Source organism: Morus notabilis, unplaced genomic scaffold (genome assembly GCF_000414095.1).
Source record: "Morus notabilis unplaced genomic scaffold, ASM41409v2 Scaffold115, whole genome shotgun sequence".
NCBI classification, from domain to species: domain Eukaryota; kingdom Viridiplantae; phylum Streptophyta; class Magnoliopsida; order Rosales; family Moraceae; genus Morus; species Morus notabilis.
In genome coordinates this window covers 307,891-333,528 of record NW_010361020.1, presented here as the reverse complement: position 1 = coordinate 333,528, position 25,638 = coordinate 307,891, and the positions used below count along the sequence as shown (strand labels likewise).

General features: G+C 40.8%; 1 protein-coding gene across 1 annotated transcript in view; it reads right to left on the bottom strand.

Annotated features, from left to right (window-relative positions):
- Positions 1-22,685, bottom strand: part of LOC21409547 (DNA replication licensing factor MCM4) — a 30,431-nt gene extending 7,746 nt beyond the window's left edge. The window contains exons 1-5 of the mRNA XM_010097877.2: positions 22,621-22,685; positions 21,838-22,536; positions 21,584-21,712; positions 21,394-21,475; positions 20,707-20,839 (exon numbers count right to left, since the gene is read on the bottom strand). Coding sequence (XP_010096179.2) covers positions 20,707-20,839; positions 21,394-21,475; positions 21,584-21,712; positions 21,838-22,536; positions 22,621-22,657 — 1,080 coding nt within the window. The 5' untranslated portion in view covers positions 22,658-22,685. The remainder of the gene's footprint in view (positions 1-20,706; positions 20,840-21,393; positions 21,476-21,583; positions 21,713-21,837; positions 22,537-22,620) is intronic.
- Between the last annotated feature and the right edge of the window lie 2,953 nt (positions 22,686-25,638).

Genomic DNA, 25,638 nt, shown 5'->3' with positions numbered 1-25,638 from the left:
ATCATATAACCCCAGCTTGCAAATTAAGTCTTCAAAGTTAGGTCTTGGTAGAGCTTTGGTGAGGATGTCTGCCGTTTGTTGCTTGGGAGGGATGTAGGTCAATTTAACTGTCTCACTAGTCTCCTTCTCTGTGATGAAATGTCTGTCAATCTCAACGTGCTTAGTCCTGTCATGATGCACGGGATTCTTGGCTATGCTTATAGCTGCCTGATTATCACACATCATCAGAATAGGAAATGAACTCATTTGTCCCAGTTCACTTAGAACCCTTTTTATCCAAATCCCTTCACAAATTCCCTGTGCTAGTGCTCTGTACTCAGCTTCTGCACTACTTCTGGCTACCACTGATTGCTTCTTGCTCCTCCAGGTAACAAGATTGCCCCAGACAAAGGACCAATACCCAGACGTTGACCGTCTATCAATGAGGTTTCCTGCCCAATCTGCATCTGAATACACTTCAGTGTTACGGTTTTCTGTCTTTATGAAGAATAGGCCTTTCCCTGGGGTCATTTTTAAGTATCTAAGAACTCTGTAGACTGCTTCCATGTGTTCCTCTGTAGGGCTGTGCATGAATTGACTTACAACACTTACTGCAAAACCAATATCTGGCCGAGTGTGTGACAGATAGATCAAGCGTCCAACAAGACGCTGATATCTCCCCCTGTCTACTGGAGCACTTTCTTTCTCGGTGCCAAGTTTCTTTTGACTGTCCATAGGAGTATCAACTGGTTTGCATCCAAGCATACCGGTCTCCTTAAGAAGGTCCAAAATATATTTCCTTTGAGAAACTACAATACCTTTACTCGATCTAGCCACTTCCATTCCAAGGAAATATTTCAGATTTCCAAGGTCTTTAACTTCAAACTCTTCTGACAAATACTTCTTCAACTCCTGTAGTTCCTTCACATCATTCCCCGATAGAATAATATCATCGACATAGACTATCAATATGGCAATTTTCTCAGCATGAGATTTCTTGACAAACAGAGTATGATCAGACTGACCCTGTACATAGCCAAGCTTCAAGACTGCCTTTGTGAATCTGTCAAACCAGGCTCGGGGAGATTGTTTAAGGCCATACAAGGACTTTCGGAGTTTGCAAACCTGATTCTTTGTCATACTTCCTTCGAAGCCAGGTGGAATTTCCATGTAGACCTCTTCTTCTAGGTCACCATTTAGGAAGGCATTTTTTATGTCCAGTTGTTGCAAACACCAATCTTGGTTGACTGCCAATGAAAGAAGAATTCTGATAGTGTTAAGTTTTGCAACAGGAGCAAAAGTCTCTTGATAGTCTATTCCATAGGATTGTGTAAATCCTCTAGCTACCAACCGAGCCTTGAATCTCTCGACTGATCCATCTGCCTTGTACTTTATAGTGAAAATCCACTTGCACCCCACGGGCCTTTTCCCACCTGGTAAATCCGTGATAGTCCATGTCCCATTCTTCTCAAGTGCATCAATCTCATCTTGTACTGCCTTCTTCCATTCAGAATTTTGTAATGCCTCATGTATTGTGCTGGGAATCTGAGTACCATCAAGAGAAGTAGCAAATGCTTTGTAAGATGGTGATAGCCCTTCATACGTGACATAATTCCCAATTGGATGATCTGTACATCTCCTAACACCCTTCCTCAATGCAATCGGCAGGGTAGAGTCATCAATGCTGGGAGTTGACACATCTCCCTCCCTATCCGTACCCATGTTTTCTTCAGGTGGACTTGAAATTGAGTCAATATATTGGCCACATGTTGGCTGTGATCCGTGCTCTAGCTCCTGTCTTTTCTTCCTCCTAATGTAGACTTGTAAATTCTCATTAGCAAGTTGTGGGGCTACAGATTGAACAGGCACGGGAGAAGACACATTTGTGGGCTGGACTGATAACGGCACAGGTGTGGATGAGTCAATGGGCACGGTTTGAGAAGGCCGTGGTGACTCTGAGTGAGACGAGGGTACTGACTCAAGAATAGACTCCCAAATTTGATGTTCATTCATGCTCTCCCCCTGAACACGAGATTTGGGATAGAAGAACACGTGTTCAAAGAAAGAAACATCCATGGTGGTGTAAAATCTTTTGCTTATTGGAGAATAACATTTGTACCCTTTTTGGGTTGGAGAGTATCCTAGGAAGATGCACTTATTGGCTCTAGGATCAAATTTGCTACGGTGTTGAGGATACACATGAACGAATGCTGTGCAACCAAATACTTTGGGTGGTAAATCAGATGAAACTGCACGGGTGTGAGGAAAATTTTCCAGAAGAAGCTGACGTGGAGATTGAAAGGTAAGGACTCTGGATGGCATGCGGTTAATCAAATAGGTAGCTGTGAGAATGGCTTCCCCCCAGAAATAGTTAGGAACATTAGACGAAAACATAAGACACCGGGCAACCTCCAAGAGGTGTCTATTCTTGCGTTCAGCCACCCCGTTTTGTTGTGGGGTGTCAACACAAGAACTTAAGTGGATAATCCCGTGGTTCTGAAGGTAGGTATTGAGACTACTAGTAAAGTATTCCCTAGCATTGTCTGATTTGAGTACCTGAATTCTAGAATTGAATTGATTTTGAACCATAAGATTGAAGGATTGAAAAATTTGTCCAACTTTTGACTTTTCTTTCATAAGATAAACCCAAGTTACCCGTGTATGATCATCAACAAAGGTCACAAACCATCGAGTTCCAGAAACATTTTTTATACGTGAGGGTCCCCACACATCACTATGGATCAAAGAAAAAACAGTTGAAGGTTTGTATGGGATTTGAGGATATACTGTTCGAGTATGCTTTGCAATCTGACAAATTTCACAATGAAAAGATGCTGGATTTTTATTGATAAATAATTTGGGAAACAGTTTTGCAAGATACACAAAGCTAGGATGACCAAGACGATAGTGTAACAATATAATTTCACTATCTTTATTGACATTGGAATTTGACACAGAATTAAAAGACCCTAAAAGACTCTGAGACTGGACACAACTTGCTTGTGAGACTTGGTTTGAGGATCGGTCACATGAGAGGAGATAGAGCCCGGAGCACAGTTCAGCACTGCCAATCATCTTCCCTGATTTCAAGTCCTGAAAAATACACAAGTTTGGATAAAATTTAGTAACACATTGAAGGTCACAAGCCAATTTACTAATGGACAAAAGATTACAATCCAAGTTTGGAACATGGAGGACAGAGTCGAGATACAACTCTTTAGTAAGTTTGATGGAACCTGTCCCAGCGATTTTTGAATTTGAACCATCAGCTATATGGACGGACGAGTGACCACTACTTGGCTTGTAATTTTGGAGAAGGGCAGCATCTCCTGTCATGTGATCAGAAGCGCCTGTGTCTACTATCCATGGCCTCATTCCTCCATGGTTAGCAGTGAAGGCTGTATGCGGATCAGTTTGAGCAACCAAACCAGCCCCAGTAATGTTGCCACTGCCGACTTGACTAAACAGTTTCTGCAGTACATTCATCTGTTCTTTGTTGAATGGGCTAGGCTCGGGAACAGGAGCACTATCAGAATTGGAGGCCACATGTGCTTTGCTGTCTCTATCAAACCGTGGCTTTGGTTTCCAATCTGCTGGTTTGCCGTGAAGCTTCCAGCAAGCCTCCTTGTAATGGCCTAGTTTCTTACAGTAATCACACCAAGGCCTTTCCCGTTTCTGATGATCTCCGCCATTACTGTTGAATGACCGAACAGCAAGGGCAGAGGCATCTAACGGTGAGGCATGTTGTTCCTTAGATCCCATCATCACTTTCTTTCTACTTTCTTCACGCCTAACCTCGGAGAAGGCCTCCCTGAGACTGGGCAGTGGTTTAGTGCCCATGATTCGACCCCGAACATCATCCAACTCCCTGTTAAGTCCTAGGAAAAACTTGAACAGCCTTTTTTGTTCCACAACCTGCCTGTACGTTGCTGCGTCGTCCGGACATTTCCATGAGTGAGTCTCGAATAAGTCAAGTTGCTGCCAATACCGTATGAGTGTGCTGTAATACTGAGTGACGGACTGCTCTCCTTGGCGGAAGTCATGAAGGGCTGATTCTACCTGAAATAGTTCTGAAGTATTTTCAGAACTGGAGTAAGTTTCTTTGGCTGCATCCCATATTTCTTTTGCAGTTCCAAACAGCAAGAAATTTTCACCTATGTCATTGTTCATGGAATTGATAAGCCATGACATGATCATACTATTTTCTATCTTCCACTTCTTGAAACCCGAATCAGTAGTCTCTGGCATGGCTGCTTCTCCTGTGAGATATTCATCTTTTCCCTTGCCACAGATGAACAGCAACACAGATTGTGACCACTGTAAGTAATTATGGCCATTTAATTTGTGTCCTGTGATGAGAATAGGAGAAGATTCGCTGCCACCAAGGTTTGGAATCTCTGATCTTCCTCCTGATTCTGGGGTCGTGACACTGGATGATTGTGATGATGCCATTCCGTATTTTGTCATGTCTCAAATATTGCAGAAAAGATGAGAGGAAAGACTGAATATGGATGCTGGAAATATATAAGAGAAACCGGAGATAATTGGCCTGAGAACAACGAAGAGGTGGCCAGAAAACTTGGCAAGAGGTGGCCGGAATAAGAGATGGCCAGAGAGAGGTGGCCGGAATAAGAGATGGCCGGAATGAGAGATGACCAGAGAGAGATATGGCCGGAAGGGATTAGGGTTCAGAAAACTGGCTCTGATACCATGAAGAATTTCTGAACTTCTATTATTAATCTTCTGTAACCCTACAATAGCATATATATACACAAATGACTAATAAGGGAAAAACTAACTAGCTTGATTCTCTCCTAAAAAACAGGAAACAAAATTATGAGAAAAGATCACAACCGATCTCTCCTTTTATTCCTAAAATACTTTCCTAAACTAACTTCCCTAACTTTTGACTTCCGAATTCAACACTTAGCATTGACTTCCAAAGGCCCGGAAGTAGATGGAGACAGAATGAACTCAAGGCGAACAGATAAACCTTGGCGTGATCACTACAAGAAAGCATGGCATACACGGGAGACGTGTTGAAAACTGCATGGAAAACCTCCAAACTGGAAGAAAAAGAGAGACAACCGCGCATTCCAGGCTTCCAATGAAGATCAAGGGCAACAGTCTTCCTCAGAAAAGCTCTCAATCATAAAGGAACAATTAGACAAGGTACAAACTCTTTCAGTCTTCCAATTTATCAGTAAATCCCTCACCCTCGTGTTCTTTAGCGCAGAAAGGTAACTACCTCACCGCTGCCCTAGTAAGTGTCAGTCCTAATTCCAGTCACCCATGGATCATAGATTCAGGGGCAACTGGCCATATGATAGGATCTGCAAACCTATTTGTCTCATATACTCCATGTGCAGGGAATCAAAATGTAAAAATAGCTGATGGATCTCTTTCAGCTATAGCTAGAAAAGGTTTAATTGTTATTTCACCATCTATTACCTTTCGTGATGTTTTGCATGTCCCTAAACGGTCATGTAACATTTTATCAATCAGTAAATTGATCCATGATATGAATTGTCAAGCTCACTTTTTTCCGTCTCATTGTGAATTCCAAGAATTGAACTCGAGGAAGACGATTGGTAGTGCCGAACAGAAAGGAGGACTCTATTTCTTTGAAAATGGATCGGCCTTGACAAGACAAGCCCAAGGCACTTATTTCAATTCTAGTTCTAGTTCTAGTAAAAAAAAGTCATGCTATGGCACTTAAGGTTAGGACATCCTAGTTTCTATTATCTAAAGCATTTGTTTCCTAGTTTATTTATCAATAAAAATCCATCTTCTTTTCAATGTGAAATTTGTGAGTTAGCAAAACACCACCGTGCATCCTTCCCTTCACAGCCATATAAACCTACTGAACCTTTCTCTATGATTCATAGTGATGTTTGGAGAGCTTCTCGGGTAACAACACAATCGGGAAAAAGATGATTTATCACATTTATTGATGATCACACTAGGATAACATGGGTGTACCTGTTACAAGAAAAATCTGATGCCGAACAAGCTTTCAAGGATTTTCATAATATGGTAAAAGCTCAATTTAAGGCTCAAATTAAAATCTTTCAAAGTGATAATGAAAAAGAATACTTTAACAAGATTCTAGAAAAACACTTTGCAGAAAATGGCATCATACATTAAAGCTCATGTACCGATACTCCCCAGCAAAATGGAGTATCGAAAAGGAAGAATAAACATCTCCTTAAAATTGCTAGAGCCCTACTTTTTACAACTAGAGTACCTAAATACTTGTGGGGAGAAGCCATACTTACAGCCACCTTCTTGGTCAATCAAATGCCCTCAAAAGTTTTACAATTCCAAACTCCAATTCATGTTTTTAATAAATGTTTTCCCACGTCACGATTAATAAGCAATATTCCATTAAAAATATTTGGATGCACTGCGTTTGTACACATTCACAATCATAATCGTGGAAAACTTGACCAAAGGGCCAGAAAATGTGTTTTCGTTGGCTACTCGCCAACTCAAAAGGGAATAAGTGCTTTGACCCAATTTCTCAAAAATATTTTGTTACAATGGACATAACCTTTTTCGAAACAAAACCATTCTTTGAAAGTGATCATCTTCAAGGGGAGAATAGGAGTGAAGATGACAACCTTAGACATTCCTTTGAAGATATTCTTCACATAGAACACACTACCCCAGACTCGGTTCTTAGTCCACAAGATCGAGACACACAATGCACTGCACCTGCACAAGACCGAGACACACAATGCATTGCACCCACACATTTCACACCGGACCAAATCATTGAAAAAGATAATCCATCTCTTGAAAACTTGGATTCATAAAATTTAGATAATGGAAACTATGAACAATTCTCTTCTTTGCCTGAACAAGACCACTTAGAAACAGAGATGTGTGCGAAACCAAGTGAAAAGGTTATTGAGTTTCATGTCTACTCAAGAAAAATCGTCAAAGGAAAGAAGACACCACTATACAACAATGCCATGAGTCTAATCCGAGGGAAATTTCAGATCCTGAGTCACCAGGTAAAACTCCTTTGATTCCTCTTGTGTCCAAGTCCGATGAGTCCTTAGAAATTCCTATAGCCCACAGGAAAGGTATTAGGTCATGCACTAAACATCCTCTATCTAGATTTGTGTCCTATGACAAATTATCACCATCTTTTCATACTTTCACCTCACAACTTTCTAGTGTCGAAGTTCCTTGAAATGTGCAGGAAGCTTTAATTGTTCTAGAATGGAAGGAAGCAATTCTTGAGGAGATGAAGGCCCTTGACAAAAATGAGACCTGGAATGTGGTAGATCTTCCAAAAGGAAAGAAGACAGTAGGCTGCAAGTGGGTATTCACAGTTAAATATAACGCTAATGGGAACTTAGATCGATATAAGGCAAGGTTGGTAGCAAAGGGATTCACTCAGACCTACGGCATAGACTATTCAGAGACATTTGCACCGGTTGCGAAGCTAAACACAATAAGGCTGCTTATCTCAATTGCAATCAACTTGGATTGGCCACTACAACAACTGGATGTAAAAAATGCATTCCTAAACAAAAATCTAAAAGAGGAAGACTACATGGAGATGCCTCCAGGATTTGACAAGAGATTCAGCTCAAAAGTCTGTAAGTTAGGGGAATCCTTGTATGGTCTCAAACAATCACCGAGAGCATGGTTTGAGAAATTCACCCAATCCGTAAAAAAAACAAGGATACACTCAGGGACAGACAGATCACACAATGTTTATGAAGTTCTCAGGGGAAAAAGTAGTTATCCTAATTGTCTATGTGGATGACATTATCCTCACTGGAGACGATTGGTCTGAGATGGACAGACTCAAAATATGTCTAGCATCTGAGTTTGAAATCAAAGATCTGGGGTTGTTGAGATACTTTCTAGGTATGGAGGTTGCTCGATCAAAGCAAGGAATTATGATTTCTCAAAGGAAGTATGTACTCGATCTCCTAAAGGAGACAGGCATGACAGGATGTAAACCCTCTGAAATGCTAATGGAGCCGAATGTGAAACTCAGAGATAGCGAGAAGAAGGTTCCTGTTGACACAACTAGATACCAAAAGTTGGTCGGTAAGCTAATTTATTTGTCACATATGCGTCCAGACATAGCCTTCACAGTAAGTGTGGTGAGCCAATTCATGCATTCTCCATATGAAGAACATCTAGAAGCCATATACAAAATCCTGAGATACTTAAAGAGTACTCCAGGAAAAGGATTATTCTTTAAGAAGAATGAACAACGAGGGATTAAAGCCTATACTGATGCTGATTGGGCTGGTTCAATAATTGATAGGCAATCTACCTCTGGGTATTGCACGTTTGTGTGGGGTAATCTAGCTAAGTGGAGAAGCAAGAAGCAGAGCATAGTGGCTAGTAGTGCGGAAGCAGAGTTCACAGCTATTTCCTAGGGAATCTGCGAAATATTGTGGCTGAAACGTGTGCTTGAGGAATTAAGAATGCCTATAGAACAACCAAAGAGGCTTTACTGCGACAACAAAGCTGCCATCAACATTGCACACAATCAGGTGCAGCATGACAGGATGAAGCATGTGGAAATAGACCGACACTTTATAAAAGAGAAGCTTGAGACACGCAGCATCTGCCTACCATTTGTCCCGACAACACAACAAATTGCAAATATCCTAACGAAAGGACTCCACAAACCGAAGCACGAATTTCTAATTAGCAAGTTGGGCATGATTGACATCTATGCACCAACTTGAGGGGGAGTGTCGAAAAGATAAGAGATAATTAGTAAGGGTTGATTAAGATAAGTTTTAGATTAGGATATGCTTAAAGTCAAATAAAACAAATCTATTTCAAACAGATTCGTTATCCTAAGATTAGATAAATTTGAATTTAAATGTTATTAGGATAGATGTTATTAAGTGGATAGGATTTTATCTGTGACACTCCTAGGGCTATTTATACTTATTTTTTGCCGATTAAATCAAATAATAATAGAAGAGTTTTTTCCCTTCAAAACTTATAGAAATAAATGTCTCAAATAATAGAAACTTAGATGTCATAACCTAAAATGCCATAACATAATTTTATTCTCATTAAGAATTGAAATATAATTGAGACAAGTTCCATGGGATTGCCTATTCAAGTCGTATCCATCTTCAAGGAGATATAGACCTTCAACTTGCTTAGCATTGCCAATCGTTTTCCCCGTGATCAAATCATGAAATTGACAACCGGAAGAGGAAAAATTAGCCTGACACTTTTGATCAACAGTTATTTTACTGATCGACAACAAATTACATGACAACTTGGGGACATGAAGAACAGTATGGAGTGTCAATGAAGGAGAAATAACAATTGATCCTTTCCCAGCTACTGCTGAGAAAGAACCATCTGCTATTTTTGATTTCCTGCATAAGGGTTATATGAAGAAAAAAATTCTGATGATTCGGTCATATGATCCGTTGCTCCATAATCGATTATCCAATAATCTTTTGAATTCACACTGAGACAAGACGCTATGAGATGATTACCTTTCTGAACCAGAGAACAAGAATGATTAGAATTATTGAGATTGAGACTGGAGAAGTTTACAGATTTGCTCTATATGTTCCTTTGTGAACGACGACATTCCAAAGGTACCTTCAGTCCTTGATTCAGAAACATTAGCTTGAGGGGCACGATTATCTCCAGGTGTTTTTTTCTTCCAATTGTTCAGTTTACCATGGATTTTCCAACATGTCTCCCGAGTATGCCATGGTCGTTTACAATGATCACACCAAGGCTTCGTTTTGCTATGCTTTTCCTCTCCTTCAGTCGTGGCCCCTTTGGACATAAGTGCAGAACCTTCTACCTCTGATTCCTTTTTTGTGATAATCACTTTCCGCCTCTTTTCCTTTCTTCTAACTTCTGAGAAAACTTCTCAAATGGATGGCAATGGCTTTCTCCCCAAAATCCGGCCTCTAACCTCATCTAAACCTTGATTTAACCTTGCAAGAAAGACATAAACACGGTCATTCTCTTCCCTTTTTTTGTGCTGGATGCTGTTATTTGGGCACTCCCATTCGTCTTCATAGCATAGGTCTAACTCCTACAACAAGGTTACAAGTTCATTGTAGAACACTGTAACGTTTCTATCTCCTTGTTTAGCCTTCCATAGCTTAGTCTTCAACTCGAAAATCTGAGACGAGTTCTCAATATCCGACTACATCTCACATACAGCCTCCCAGACATCCTTGGCTGTTGGCAGAAACATATGTGGCTTTCTAATGGCTGGTTCCATCGAGTTAATCAACCAAGTCGTGACAAGAGAGTTCTCATATCTCCACGCTGCCATGTTTCGGTCACCTGCAGCCGGTCTTGTGATTTCCCCAGTCAAATGGTCAAGTTTCCCTCTGCCATCAATAGCAAGCTTCACTGATTGAGCCCACTCCAAGTTGTTCCAGCCATTTAGTTTATGGCTGGTCAATTGGAAGGACATGCTTGAACCAAAGAAATCATCGGCACTATTCTTTGCTCCTCCGCTAACTGCTGGTCTCTTGAACCCGATTACACATTCTCTGATGAGGCACCGGAACTCACTGCACTTGGACTATCACCCGCTGCAGAGGAGTCTCTTTTTTGGCCGGTCATTGCTAGTCTATAATCCATTTAGACTGCGGAAATCAGAGAATAAAGAAAGAGGGAATTGAAAGGCTGCAGATGAAGGATTGGAAGGTTGATTTTTCAAGAAAGAGCCGTGGCTCTAATACCATGTTAGTTTACCAATCCATCCCAAAAGCTTAAACTGTAAAGAGGTGGGCCAACAATAGTTTTATACTTTAACACAAACCGTGAATGAAGACTCTCAAGGGCAGCAAATCACCTCAGAGGCATCTCCCTTCACCAAGGAACAACTGAACCACCTGTACAAGCTTTTTCAAACTCCACAGTTCGCAGTAAACTCTTCTTGCACCTTGGCCCAAAAGGGTAACTACCTTACTACAGCCTTTTCTTGTGAAAAATTTAATCCATCTCGTTCATGGATTATTGACTCAGGTGCAACCTATTATATGACCGGTTCTTCAAAATTATTTTCATCTTATAACCCTTGTGCAGGCAATAAGAAAATTAAAATTGCCGATGGGTCATTGTCAGTGATAGCTGGAATAGGGTCAATTGTTATCTATCGTTCTCTTACTCTCCATAATGTTCTTCATGTTCGTAATCTTTCATGTAACTTATTGTCCATTAGTAAAATAACCAGTGACCTTAAGTGCCAAGTTAACTTCTTTCAATCTTATTGTGAGTTTCATGAACTAACCACGGGGAGTATGATTGATAGTGCTTGAGAGAATGGAGGACTTTATTTCTTTGAAGATAGATCAAGTTCACGAAGGCTAGTACAAAGTACATGTTATGGGATTGTTTCTATTACTAGTGATAAAGACATAATGTTATGGCACTATAAATTAGGCCACCTGAATTTCTATTATTTAAAAAGTTTGTTTCCAGATTTGTTTAGAAATAAAAATCCATCTTTTTTTCAATGTGAGGTTTGTGAATTGGCTAAACATCACCGTTCTACTTTTCCCTTACAACCCTACCAACCCTCAGAACCTATTGTGCTTTTCCATAGTGATGTTTGGGGACCTAGGATTTTAACACCCTCGGGAAAAAATAGTTTTTCACGTTCATAGATGATCACACTAGGGTAAGCTGGGTATACTTGTTGAGAGAGAAGTCTGAAGTTGAAAGTGTTTTTAAAAATTTTTACACCATGGTTTTAACTCAGTTTCAAACAAAAATTTAAATTTTACGAACGGATAATGGGAAAGAATATTTCAATAAGATCTTGGGATCTTTTTTCTTGAAAAAATGTATTGTCCATCAGAGTTCTTATAATGATACTCCGCAACATAATGGTGTGACTGAACGAAAAAATCAACATCTTTTAGAAGTTGCAAGGGCCTTACTATTTAAAAATAACGTCCCTAAGTATCTTTGGGGGGAAGCCAGTTTGACAGCCACTTATCTAGTAAACCGGATGCAGGGTTCTAAGTTTTCAAACACCCTTAAATGTTTTTGAAACTAATTACCCTCTAGGCTTACATCTACACTTCATTTGAAAATTTTTGGATGTATTGTGTTTACACATAATCATGATAATAACCATGGGAAACTTGATCCTAGGGCTAGACAGTGCGTCTTTGTAGGCTATGCCCCGACTTAAAAAGGATATAAATGTTATGATCCTATTTCAAAAAAAATGTTTATAACCATGGATGTAACCTTTTTTGAAAATAAATCTTTCTTTAAATACCATCTTCAGGGGGAAGAAAAAGGGAAAATGTGGATGATGATGCTCTTGATGTTTTTCAAATAAACTTGGATTTAGAAACTACTGTTACAAAATCTGGTACAAATCTGAATAAAGAAAATACCTTGGAAAACCAGACTTTAGAGTCTGAATTTGTACCAAAAATTCCTGACGAAGACCAAACTGTAAAGAAAACAAATGCTAAAAATATTTGAAGCTCGAACTAGACATCTCTAGTGCCATACCCAAACTAGATCTCACTGGTGAAAGGAATAAGACCAAAACAGGTACTAACATACTGACCTATCAAGGAGAAAATGTTCAAACGAAAAAGGTCATATCTCTCTACACAACTATGAATCTAAACTAAGGGAGGAACCTAAACAGTCCGTAATTCCAAGTAAAAATCAAACTGAGTCCGCTCCAAACATTCAATCTAATTATGAGTCTTGTGATGATCTTGATGTCCCTATTGCTACTCGGAAGGGCATTCGTTCCTGCACTAGGCATCCTATGTCCAAACATATTTCTTATGAAAAGTTGTCCCCTAATTTCTTAGCCTTTACTTCACGACTTTCTTCTGTGGAAATTTCAACGAGTGTACAGGAAGCTTTAAAGGTTCCCGGGTGGAGGAAGGCTGTCTATGAGGAGATGAGGGCTCTAGAGTAGGGCTGTTCATAAACCCGAAAAACCCACAGACCCAACCCACCCCAGCTCAACCCAACCCGAAAAATGCAATTTCTAGTATTAAATTTTTTTTTTCGGCCCATTCAATGTCTGGCCCGAAGTTTTGAGGCGGGGTGTGGGTTGGACCTATAATGGCCCGCACACCCCAATCCAATCCGCGCTCTAACTTACCTCCTCTAATATCTAACCCTAGACAAGTAACTCATTTCTACTCTCTAGTTTTTTCATGTTTGAATTAAGCCTCTATGTTTGCTTTATGTTAAGACTAATTTATGAGTGTAGACTAATTTATGTTTGCTTTATGTTTGATGTTGGATGGATTACTTTGCTTCATGTTTAATGTTGGATTGAACTTTAAATTTTTATCTGTTGAATGTTGGAGTTATTATTTCTATTTGATGATGAACTTTGAATGTTGGATTTAACTTTGAGTCTTTAATTCTTTAAATGTTGAAACCGACCACCCAACCCACCCCGCACCGCCCCAACCCAACCCAAACATCATTAGGTTGTGAAATTTTTCTAACATCGTTAGGACTAAATATGTGCAACCCGCACCCTTTGGGACGGAAAAAGAAAAAGCCCTACTCCGCACCAACCCAACCCATGAACAACCCTACTCTATAGAAGAATCAAACATGAGAAGTAACAGATCTGCCAGGGGAAAAAAAGACTAGGCTGCAAGTGGGTCTTTACAATCAAATATAACTCGGATGGATCCCTTGAACGATACAAGGCTCGGTTGGTGGCCAAAGGTTTTACACAAACTGATAAGCTCCAATCCACAGTTAGTTGAATTATGACAAATCAGAAGGAAAACTAACAGAAAAGCTTGATTGTATTAATGGCGGAAGTTGGTTACAGAAAGAATATGGGAATATTCGAGAGATCCCTTGCTCTCCCTAGACTTTCTTCTCTCGGAAGTTTCACAAATGAATCAATGCCCGCTTAGTCTACCCCCATGTTCTGTTTATACGCCTAACTCTTATTCCTCTCACCAAATCCAAGGACTAACTAACTATTAACCACCTGCTGACTCAGCCAACCCCCTCTTCCTTTCCTCGAGTGCCCCTTTCCACCTCAGCAACCACTAGAGTTATCCCTTCACATGCACTTCCCGTTCCACTTCCTTCAGCTGCCAACCTTGACACGTGGTGGCGTTTCCTCCGAGCATATGTATAATGCACGAGAGGCTTATCATTACCCCCGCCCCAAAGACACCTTGTCCTCAAGGTGAAAATGAGGAAACTACACATCAATGGCAGCAGACGATTCCCACGTAACCTCGTGGGCAGGTAAATGAGCCCAACGAATCAACACTTCTAAATCATTGCGGCCCCCGTGAAGCGCGCGGCGCACCCCCAACAGAGCAGCCGGCTCAGCGCACAACTCTAAGTCACACGTCAGCTGAGGCAGTAGAGATGAAACGACATGCTCCTGCCCCACTGCCCTACGCAGCTGAGAAACATGAAATATAGAATGAATGGTGGCCGACTCTGGCAAAGCCAAGCGATAAGTGACTGGCCCCACACAATGTGTGATCCTAAAAGGCCTATAGAAACGAGGGCTCAACTTTTCATTACGACGACGAGCCAATGAGACTTGACGGTAAGGACGAAGCTTCAGGTACACCAAATCACCCACGGCAAATTCCACATCCCGTCATTTTCCGTCCGCTACCGCCTTCATCTTCTACTGAGCCCGAAGGAGGTGAAACTTAAGTAAATCCAACATGTCATCCCGACCCCGCAGCTGCCGCTCCACCGAATCTACCGGTGAAGTTCCCACACTGTACCGCAGCAAAGGCGGAGGAAGTCGGCCATAAACTACCTGAAAATGGGTCACACGGGTGGCAGTGTGGAATGAAGTATTGTACTAATATTCAGACCAAGCCAACCATTTATGCCATTGCCCCGGCTTATCAGAGATAAAGCACCGCAAATAAGTTTCCACACACCTATTAACCACTTCTGATTGCCCATCAGACTGCGGATGGTACACTGTACTGCGCGAGAGAGAAGTACCCATCTGTTTGTGTAGGTCAGTCCAAAAGCGGCTAAGAAAAATACGGTCACGATCCGATACAATGGTGCGAGGAACCCCATGCAACTGCACAACCTCCTGGATAAACAGCTTGGCAACCTTTTTCCGCAGAAAATGGGTGCCTCAAAGCGATGAAGTGGCCATACTTGCTCAAGCAGTCAACTACCACCAAGATAGTATTGTACCCCTCCGAACGAGGTAAGCCCTCAATAAAATCCATGGACACATCTTCCCACACCTGCTCGGGAATGGGCAAGGGCTGCAATAGCCCACCAGGGGCCAATGTGGACGCCTTACATCGTTGACATATCTCACATCGCGCCACATACGCGGTTACGTCTCGTTTCATTCCAAGCCAAAACCAATCAGCCGCGAGTCGGCGGTAGGTCTTCAAACCCCCCGAATGGCCCCCCAACACCCCGTTATGATAAGAGTGTAACAAACGTTGTACAACCAGAGAACCACGAGCCACCACCATTCACCCCATACAATAGGCGGCCTTGTCGGATAGAATACCCTGAGTATGCTGCCGGGTTGTGGGGTAAATCAGACCAAATTTTCACGAGCCGTTCATCCTACAACACTTGTTGATGGATTTCATCGGTATTGACAAAAGTAGACGTCGTCATAACGGCCACAGCTGGGCTGACCGCTAGCCATGATAATGCATCCGTTGCTCTATTCTCCACCCCAGGCTGATACTGGATCTCGAAGTCATACCCCAACAGCTTGGTAAGCCACTTCTGATGTTCCATGTTAACTAAGCGCTGCTCGAGCAAGTACTTAAGGCTGTGTTGATCTGTCCGGATCAAAAAATGATGCCCAAGAAGGTACGACCGCCATTTTTGAACGGCCAAAACAATGGCCATCAACTCCCATTAATAAACTGACTTGTTCCGCGCTTGAGGAGATAGGACTTGGCTGAAATAAGCGATAGGGCGCTGTTCCTGCATCAAAACTACCCCCACTCCAAATCCTGAAGCATCTGACTCGGGAACAAAAGGCTTTGTGAAATCCGGCAAGACTAGCACCGGCACGCGTGTCATTGTATACTTCAACCTTTCAAAAGCCTGCATTGCCTCCGCATCCCATCAGAAACTGTCCTTCCGGAGCAAGTTAATTAAGGGCCCTGCAATTTGACTACCCCGCCACAAACTTCCGGTAATATCCCGTTAGTCCGAGAAATCCCCGCAAGTCCTTCAAGTTGGCAGGAGGCGGCCAATTAACCATGGCATCTATCTTAGTCAGATTAGCCGAAACCCCTTCAGCAGATACAATATGGCCAAGGTATTCAATTGAACGCTGCCTGAAACTACACTTCTTAGCATTGGCATATAGTTGATGTTGCTGTAAAACCGCCAACACCTGGCCAAGGTGGTCTCCATGCTCCTCCAAGGAGTGGCTGTAAATGAGTATATCATAAAAAAAACAAGTACGAACTTACGAAGGAAGGCACGTAGAACGTCGTTTCATAAGCGATTGAAAAGTCGCTGAAGCATTCGTAAGACCAAAAGGCATAATGAGAAACTCGTAATGGCCCTCATGTGTACGGAATGTCGTCTTCGACACGTCCTCAGCCTTCATTCTAATCTGATGGTACCCCGACTTAAGGTCAATCTTGGAGAAAATTGTCCCCATGTAACTCATCTAGCTCTTCGATCACCGGAATTGGAAAACGATCAGGAACCGTCTCTTTGTTCAAAGCACGGTAATCGACGCAAAACCTCTAACTTCCATCTTTTTTCTTTACTAACAAAACTGGACTGGAATACGGATTGACACTTGGCTGTATTATGCCAGCTGCTAACATCTCCCTAACCAATTTCTCAATTTCTGTTTTCTGTATGTGAGGGTACCGGTATGGTCTCACACTTATAAGGATAGTACCTTCTTTCAAAACAATTGCATGATCTTTAGTTCTAACCGGTGGCAGTCCTTCTGGCATTTCAAAAACTTTCCCATATTTGCTCAGCACCATTTGCAATTCCAGAGGAATTCTCTCTTCTTTGACAGATTGTTCCATACCAAGAGTTCCTAACTCTACCCAAACCCCTTGTCCTTCATGTCTCAAGGCTCTCATTAAAGCCTTCAGAGTAACCGGTGACCTATTTAACCCAGGATCTCCTCTTAATGCCACCTGCCTTTCTCCCAAACTGAATTTCATAACCAAAGTCTTCCAATTCACCGACATAACCCTAAGGTTTCCAACCATTGGATTCCCAAAATCAAATCCGAACTCCCTAGTTCTAACGGCAAGAAATTTTCAACAATTTCAATCTCTTGCATTGAAACCAACACACCCCGACAGATGCCCTCTCCTCTCACAGTCAACCCCGTTCCCATCACCACACCGTAACCCCCCGTCTTATCCACCGGTACTTTCAATTGCTGAACCAAGTCATAAGAAATGAAAATGTGGGTAGCCCCATTATCTATTAAAACAATTACCTCACATCCATGGACTACCGCCTTAAGCTTCATGGTTTCCGGTGCCGTCAAACCAACCACCGAATTGAGAGATAATTCCACCATCTCCTCTTCTCCGGGCGCTTCATCCCTCTCTACCTTTGTTTCCCCTTGATCCTCCTCTTCCCGAATTATCAAGACTTGCAGCTCGCAGTTCGGACAACGGTGGCCGACGAAATATTTTTCGTCACATCGGTAATACAGTCCTTCTCTCTCTTCGCTTGAAGTTCAGCGTCGGTCCAGTTCCAATTCTTGGGCCCTGATTGCCTGGCTTTCTTTCCTCCAGGAACTTCCCTCTCTCAGTCGGTGCCCCACTGAAACGAGTTACACTTCCAAAACTAGAAGTCGTTTGGCTCACTTTAGAGTCATTTATTGCGTTCCTTTTACTCCAACTTGAGTACTGTGGGCCTTGCACCTTTGGGCCGCATACTAAGAGGTTACACGCTCTTCCACCCTTTGGGCTACTTCCATGATTCGGCCCAATCCCACGGGTTTAATCAATCTAATTTCTGCACGTACCTCGGGTTTCAAACCATTCACGAAGGAACTCTCCAGAACTTGCTCGGAAATGTCCCTCAACGGCGCCACCAAGACCTCGAACTGTCTTCGATATTCCCTCATCGATGATTCTTGCCGAAGTGACAACAATTTCTCACACAGGCTGCCTTCCTGCGTTGGTCGGAAACGCTCAAGGACCATCACTCTCAATTCTGCCCAATTCCGAATCACCCGACGGCCATCTTCCCATTGAAACCACGCCAAGGCTTCTTCGTCAAGACTTACAACCGCCACATCCAATTTCTCATTCTCTGATAAACCGTTCATCGTGAAGTACCTCTCAGCCCTAAAGACCCAACCATCGGGATTTTCGCCGTCAAAGTCGACATCTCCACACGCCTAGTACGACAGTTCATGCGAATTCCAGATTCTCGCGGAGGCCTAACTCTCTCGCTCATCTATTCCCCCGGCGTCATCTGCCTCGCCGGTGCATCGACTCCGACCGTCTAAGGATCCTGCCGCTCATGGCTCTGTAGTTTCATCAATTCCTCCATTCTTGCCAACAACAAGTCCATACCTTGCTCCAGCCGAGGAATCTTCCTCAATTCCTCTCGTACCTCCAATTCCCTCACGAACTCTTCTCTCGTTCCCTCAACTCTCTCCTTTTCACGGTCGTCGTTCCTCCTCATTATTCCAAGAAAGTGCTCTGATACCAAAATGATAAGCTCCCATCCACAATTAGTTGAATTATGACAAATCAGAAGGAAAACTAACAGAAAAGCTTGATTGTATTAATGGCGGAAGTTGGTTACAGAAAGAATATGGGGATATTCGAGAGATCCCTTGCTCTCCCTAGACTTTCTTCTCTCGGAAGTTTCACAAATGAATCAATGCCCGCTTAGTCTACCCCCTGTTCTATTTAAACTCCTAACTCTTATTCCTCTCACCAAATCCAAGGACTAACTAACTATTAACCCCCTGCTGACTCAGCCAACCCCCTCTTCCTTTCCTCAAGTGCCCCCCTCCACCTCAGCAACCACTAGAGTTATCCCTTCACATGCACTTCCCGTTCCACTTCCTTCAACTGCCAACCTTGACACGTGGTGGTGTTTCCTCCAAGCATATGTATAACGCACGGGAGGCTTATCACAAACCTATGGCATTGACTATCTTAAGACCTTCGCCCTGGTAGCCAAGTTAAATAGAGTGAGGGTACTTCTCTCAATTGCAACAAACCTCGATTGACCTCTTCAACAATTAGATGTAAAGAATGCATTCTTGAATAGAGACTTGGAGGAAGAAGTGTACAGGCCTCTCTAGCTAGATTAGAAGAGAAGTTTGACTCCAAAGTTTGCGGACTAAAAAAATCCTTATATGGGCTCAAGCAATCTCCGAGAGCATAGTTTGAAAAGTTTACTCATTCGGTGAAGAATCAGGAATATGTCCAAGCTCAGAGTGATCACACCATGTTTATGAAACACTCCAAGGATGGTAAGGTGGCGGTCTTAATAGTGTATGCAGATGATATTATTTTCACTGGTGATGATGTATCAGAGATGGAACAATTGAAGAAAAAATTGGCCTACGAATTCAAGATCAAAGACTTGGGAACCTTGAAATACTTTCTAGGAATGAAGGTTGCAAGATCAAGAAAAGGGATTGCTGTCTCGCAATGAAAATGTGCTGGATCTTCTCAATGAGACCGGAATGAGTGGATGCAGGCCTGCAGATACTCCCATAGACCCGAACCAAAAACTAGGAGATTGCAAGGATGGAGCATCGATTGACACAGCTCGATAACAGAAATTAGTGGGAAAGTTGATTTATTTATCGCACACCCAACTTGACATAGCCTTTGCAGTAAATCTTGTGAGTCAGTTTATGCACTCTCCTTGTAAAAAACATCTTGAAGGAGTATATCAAATTTTAAAATACCTGAAAGGTACACCGGGAAAAGGACTATTTTTCAAGAAAGGGGAGGAAAAGACTATTGAAGTTTACACTGATGCAAACTGGGTAGGTTCCATTACAGACAGGAGGTCTACATCTGGTTATTGCACTTTTGTATGGGGCAATTAGTCACATGGAGGAGCAAAAAGCAAAATGTAGTTGCCCGGAGTAGCGCAAAAGTTGAATACCGAGCTATGGCACATGGAGTGTGTGAGATGTTGTGGATTAAACAGATTCTTGATGAGCTTAGGAGATCAGTTGAGATGTTGATGAAGTTGTATTGCGACAACAAAGCTGCAATTAGTATTGCCCACAATCTTGTGCAACATGATAGAACTAAGCATGTTGAGATCGATCGTCACTTTATAAAAGAGAAGCTGGAGGCTGGAAGTATGCCATTCGTTCCTTCAACACAACAGCTAGCTGACATTCTCACCAAGGGACTCTTTAGATCGAACTTCGAGTTTCTCACAAGCAAGTTGGGCATGTTGAACATCTATGCACCAACTTGAGAGGGGTGTCAATTACGATAGATCTTTTATCTCATATTTATTTGGGATAACTATTAGGAGTATTATCTTTTAATAAAATATTTGAATTAATTTTCAAATCTTATAGTTTATCTTATCTGTTAGGAGGATTAGTTTATCTTATCTTATAGTTTAATTTTCAAATCTTGTTGGTAGCGTAGGGATTTATTTACTCTATATATGTTCATGTACTCTTTGATACATTGAATAAGAACAATAAACAAACACAATTTCATTCTTCAAGAGATCACATAACATCCTCTGATATGTCATTAGATTCTTAACCTCAATTCTGTCTCCTGGTTTTCCAGCATCAACCAGTTTGTCATGCATCAACAAGCTTACTGTATGCGGCGTTCCTCCTTCAGGGATCTCATCAGGAGTCTCCTGGAGCCTCACAATCTGCTTATCAGTAAACCTGATTTTGGAAGCAGGACTAGTTAGGTATAAATCATCATTCCTTGCAATTTACCACTTTAAATCATTTTGTTAAACAGTTACATCCATTTTCTATAACAGCCATTTGTTACTCATTTTTCCTAACACAAAATGCAGAAGATTTGAGACACGTATAGATCTTCCATAGGCATACTTTACACGGGCCAAAAATGGCTACGGAAGCTAAGAATGATAACTTCACAGGAAACAATTGGAGGTTGTGACAGGTGAATTCAGAAGATTAATAATCAGAGAAGAGTTACGTACTGATAAACTCTTAGCAAGCAACAACCAACAACCAACGACGCTCAAAATATAAGAGCAAAATTTCATGTAATGATTCCTTCCCATGAATAAACATTCAGGGCTGCCAAAATGATTTTTTTTTCCTAATTACAAACAACACCTCTTGAACAAAACATAATACTTTTTTTTTTTTGAGTAAAGGATAAAGATTCCCATATTACTGCTTAACATCAGTTATGTCATAATCATTGAATGCTCAATCTATTCAAATCAAAGCTACAGAGTTACCTGCATCGGTTGTGAACCAGTGTCATGGAGTTCCTGGCTTGACATTCTTCTTTCAAGCATATTGTGGGTTCAGTTATTCGTCCTGACAAAAACTCAAAAAAGTCCATAACAGTAAACACATTTACACCTAAAAAAAACATCTACAACAAAAAACTAAACCAATGAGCATAACATCTCAATCAAAAGTTACCTTTCTCTACAGCTACAGGCTCAGAGTAGTAACCACACACAAGGCATCTGAATATTGCTTCTCTAATTTCAGGTATTATCGAACTACAACGGATAATCATACCCTTCAAAGACACCATTCTCTCAATATCTGATTTATACAGCAAAAAACAAAGAAAAACAAACCCAAATCCAGTCAGTACAAAACTTCCTCAAAAAAACACAAATTTTCCCAAAAAAAAAAAAAAAAAGACAAATGTGTTAAAAGATACTAACCGGAAGGGTTTAGATTTCTCATTGATGTCGAAGTTTTGAGATTGTAGATCCGAGTCTGGATGTGCTTTTCAAATAGAGGTTCAAGAAGAGGCACCATTTCCATCAAAACAATGTCGAAAATCGCAAGGACCTCAAGCGGATACCGAACCATCTTCGCGTACAAATCGGAATCGTAATCAAACACGTCGTGGGCATTGACATCGAGAGAATCTCCCTCGATTTCAAGGACTCTCTTGATCGCATCAATATACTTTCCTTCCAAGTGAAACTCCCCGTCCGAAGTCTGCGACGGTTGATCGCGAAAATTCTTCAAAAACCTAACAATCGCAGACTTAACGTCGTTGACGCTAATGTTGGTGCCCCAGACGAACGTAGGGCGGTCCTCGTCCATGTCGAAACCCTCGCCGCCTTCGGAGGAAGGCGGAGCGTCGTCGGTGGACGTCGGAGTGGCGGCACTGTGCATCGGCGTCGACGAGGGAGCTCTTCGCCTGCCGGATGCGGAATTCCGGCGAGTACGCGATGGTGTCGGAGTTCCTTCCGAGGAGGCGTTGCTGAAACGGGAGGACGGCGGCGGCGGAGGGGTGGCGAACGACGACGGAGTAGTGGATCGGCGCCTCCTTCTCCGGCGAGAAGCGTCTCCCGGAGACGAGAAGGTGTTTCCGATTGGGCTAGAGAACGAGTCATCGGGAGAGGAAGGACCTGTTAATGAAAGCACGAGAAATGGCTAGGAAATTCAGCATGCGAATATATGAACAAAATTCTGTAGAGAGAGAAAGAAATTACCATTGTTGAAGTTTCCCTGAGAAGAATCGGAAGCCATGGCTAGAGAGAGAGAATTGGGGCCTTGGTGTGTGGGAGACGATGATAAAAGCGTTGAATTTGGCGGGAAGAGGAAATGAGTTCCCGCCAGAATTCATTGCGGGCCCCAATGAGGTGGGCTATCTTTTCTACTCGAGGCCCAAATTTGAACTTGTCTCCGACCTACAGTGGGCTGATCATTCTTGCCCTGGGTCAATAGATAGAGTAATTGGGGCTTTCAAAACTACCACTGAAGTTTGGATTGACATATGTCTAGGACATAAATTGTTAGGACATAAACTGTTATAAAAAATATTACAGTCATATCATTACATTATATTTAGAATACTAAATATATCATTAGGATACCGATAGGTCTCAAACCACGATACCAGTATACGGCTAAGATATCGGCCGATTTCTGACCACAAAACCAGTATCCAGACAAGATACCCGACTGTATCCATCAGACAATCGCTAGTATTAATGACAGTATTTGGAAAAATTCAAAATAATCACAAATATTTGAAAAAATTCAAAAAAACTACAATATTATTGGTATTTCAGATTGTATTTCAGTCGGTAAATATTTTGGAATTGGTATCCAGATCGTATTCGCAGATTTAAGGCTGATCCGTAATTCGGTCCACAACTGCGGATTGAGAAAAATCCAATCCGTGTCTAATCTAAAACCTTTTTGAAGATAATCCAGTTCAATCCAAAACCTATCGGATTTTGCGGATTGGACTCACGAAGTCACGGATTCTAACTTTTAAAAATATAAATTAATAAACATCCATACAAAATAAACACAACATGAAATATTAATAAACATCTAAATAGTTACTTCAAGCAAAAAAAAAGTTAGGGATTCACAATGGGCTGGCCTTTGTAGAGACATCAATTATGGGCTTTGTAGTAGGGATATCAAATATGGGCCACTAAGTATATACCAGATTTTTTTAAAAATAAAAATATTAACTTATAAAAATTTATATTATATATATGTATATATATGGTTTCAAATTCACGGATTGAAAAATGCACAATCCGCAATCTGATCAAAAACTTTCAGATTGAGAAAATCTAAATCCGTATATGATCCAAAATCATTTTCAATCCGATCCAAAACTTCGGATTTAATTGGATTTCACGGATCAATCGGATTCACAGATTCCGTGAACACCCATAATCGTGGCTGAGGCGAGAGATGCGAGAGAAGATAGGAGATCACATGACGGCGGTGGTCCTCGATAAAAATTGGCATCAATTCAACGGCAACGTTGTCGGCCAAATGAAGACGGGTGGTGGTGAACGAAGCATCAACGGTGAGAGAGAAAGTGAGAGTCTGAGAGATGCCTGGGGCCTGGGAAGTGAGATGGGGAGAGAATGTGGTTGGCGGCTGATATTGGGAGGTGAGAGCGAGAAAGGAAAAGATAAAAGAAAATCCTGAGTTTAGTTTATGGCTATAATGGTCATTTAACAAGAACATCTGTGGTAGAAAATGAAGTTTTAGCTCCACTGGTAAATGTTGATCCCACCCGATTTTTTGTGGCATAATACCTAAATATCTCAAGTAATTACGCCCATTCTACTTTTTACGTCTCGTCATTACTTATGAAGTAGTTACACTAAATAACCACTCTTAGACTCTCAATTTATAATATTTCATAGATCGGCAATATTATAAATAAATTATTAATGTATTCTTTTACAAGTTATTAAGATTACATTGTTCCGGTTATACCCTTTTGTGGGTAGTAATCATTTTGCAATAACTGATTGCATTTGTAAAAAGCTTTTCTTATTAAAAAATTAAAAAAATTAAAAAATAAAAATAAAAACTGATTGCATGTGCAATAACTGATTGTACACACAATGAAACTTTTAAACTTGTCTCTAAAAAAGTTCGTTTCCCTTAGAATTTAGAAAGTCTCAAACATGATTAATGATCATTTAACAGAGGTTTTATTTGGTTCTATTTATCCTACAAAATTAGGATTTATCGTTTGAAATGTGATATACATTCCAAAACGGTTATGATACCTTTATTCACATACGTAAATATGCTTGTATCGTTTGAAATGTGATATACATTCCAAAACGGTTATGATATACCTTTATTCACATATGTAAATATACTTGTATAGAGAAAACGTAAATGGTCATCAACTACTTTTAAGGAAGGATTAGAAAAGGTAGAAAGGTCATTTTTTTGGTAATTTATGGATTTATATGTAAATATTATTACTTGTGAACATTTTTTTGTCCTTTCATGTATAATGGATATATAAGTAATTAACTCATACGAGTGTAAATTAAGCTTAAATCCTTTCACAAAAGTCTTATATTAGTCAAATACTAAAAACTGTCAACTCACCAAGAGAAAAAAAAAAAAAAAGGAATGTGACTCCTTAACACAACTCTTTAATTTTGTACTATTATCTTAGAATTTTGTAACCCTAAGGTTAATGTCAAAGAAAAAATACCATGACAAGAATCTTAATATTCAAGTAAGCATAAATATAACTAGCAAAAAAAAAAAGTAATCATAAATATTCATTCTCCCTTACTAGAGGAGCACCTACATAAAAAAGAATATTCTTCTTTGTACCATTAAATTCATAGATATCTCCACCATATCATAATACATCTTCATTATAATTTTATTCTTCAATAAAATTCTAGTAAAACTCATTAAAAATACACCGTCATATATACCCCTGCATTAACGCCAAGTAGAAATTTTTTAAAGAAATAAAAAAATATACCCCTCGTTAACTAGACATAGAAAGAAGGGGGAATTTAGAGGATTTCCCATTCTTTAAAGGGACAATTTATGCTATTTCTTAGGCTTGTTTGAATTGGCTTAAAAAAAAGTTGTTTTTGACTTATTTAGTTCAAAAGTTGCATTTGATTAAGGCTGTTTGGATTACAACAGAAAAATATTTTTGGCTTTTATAAGATAAGTCACCTTCTAAGCGCTTATAAACAAAGAATTTA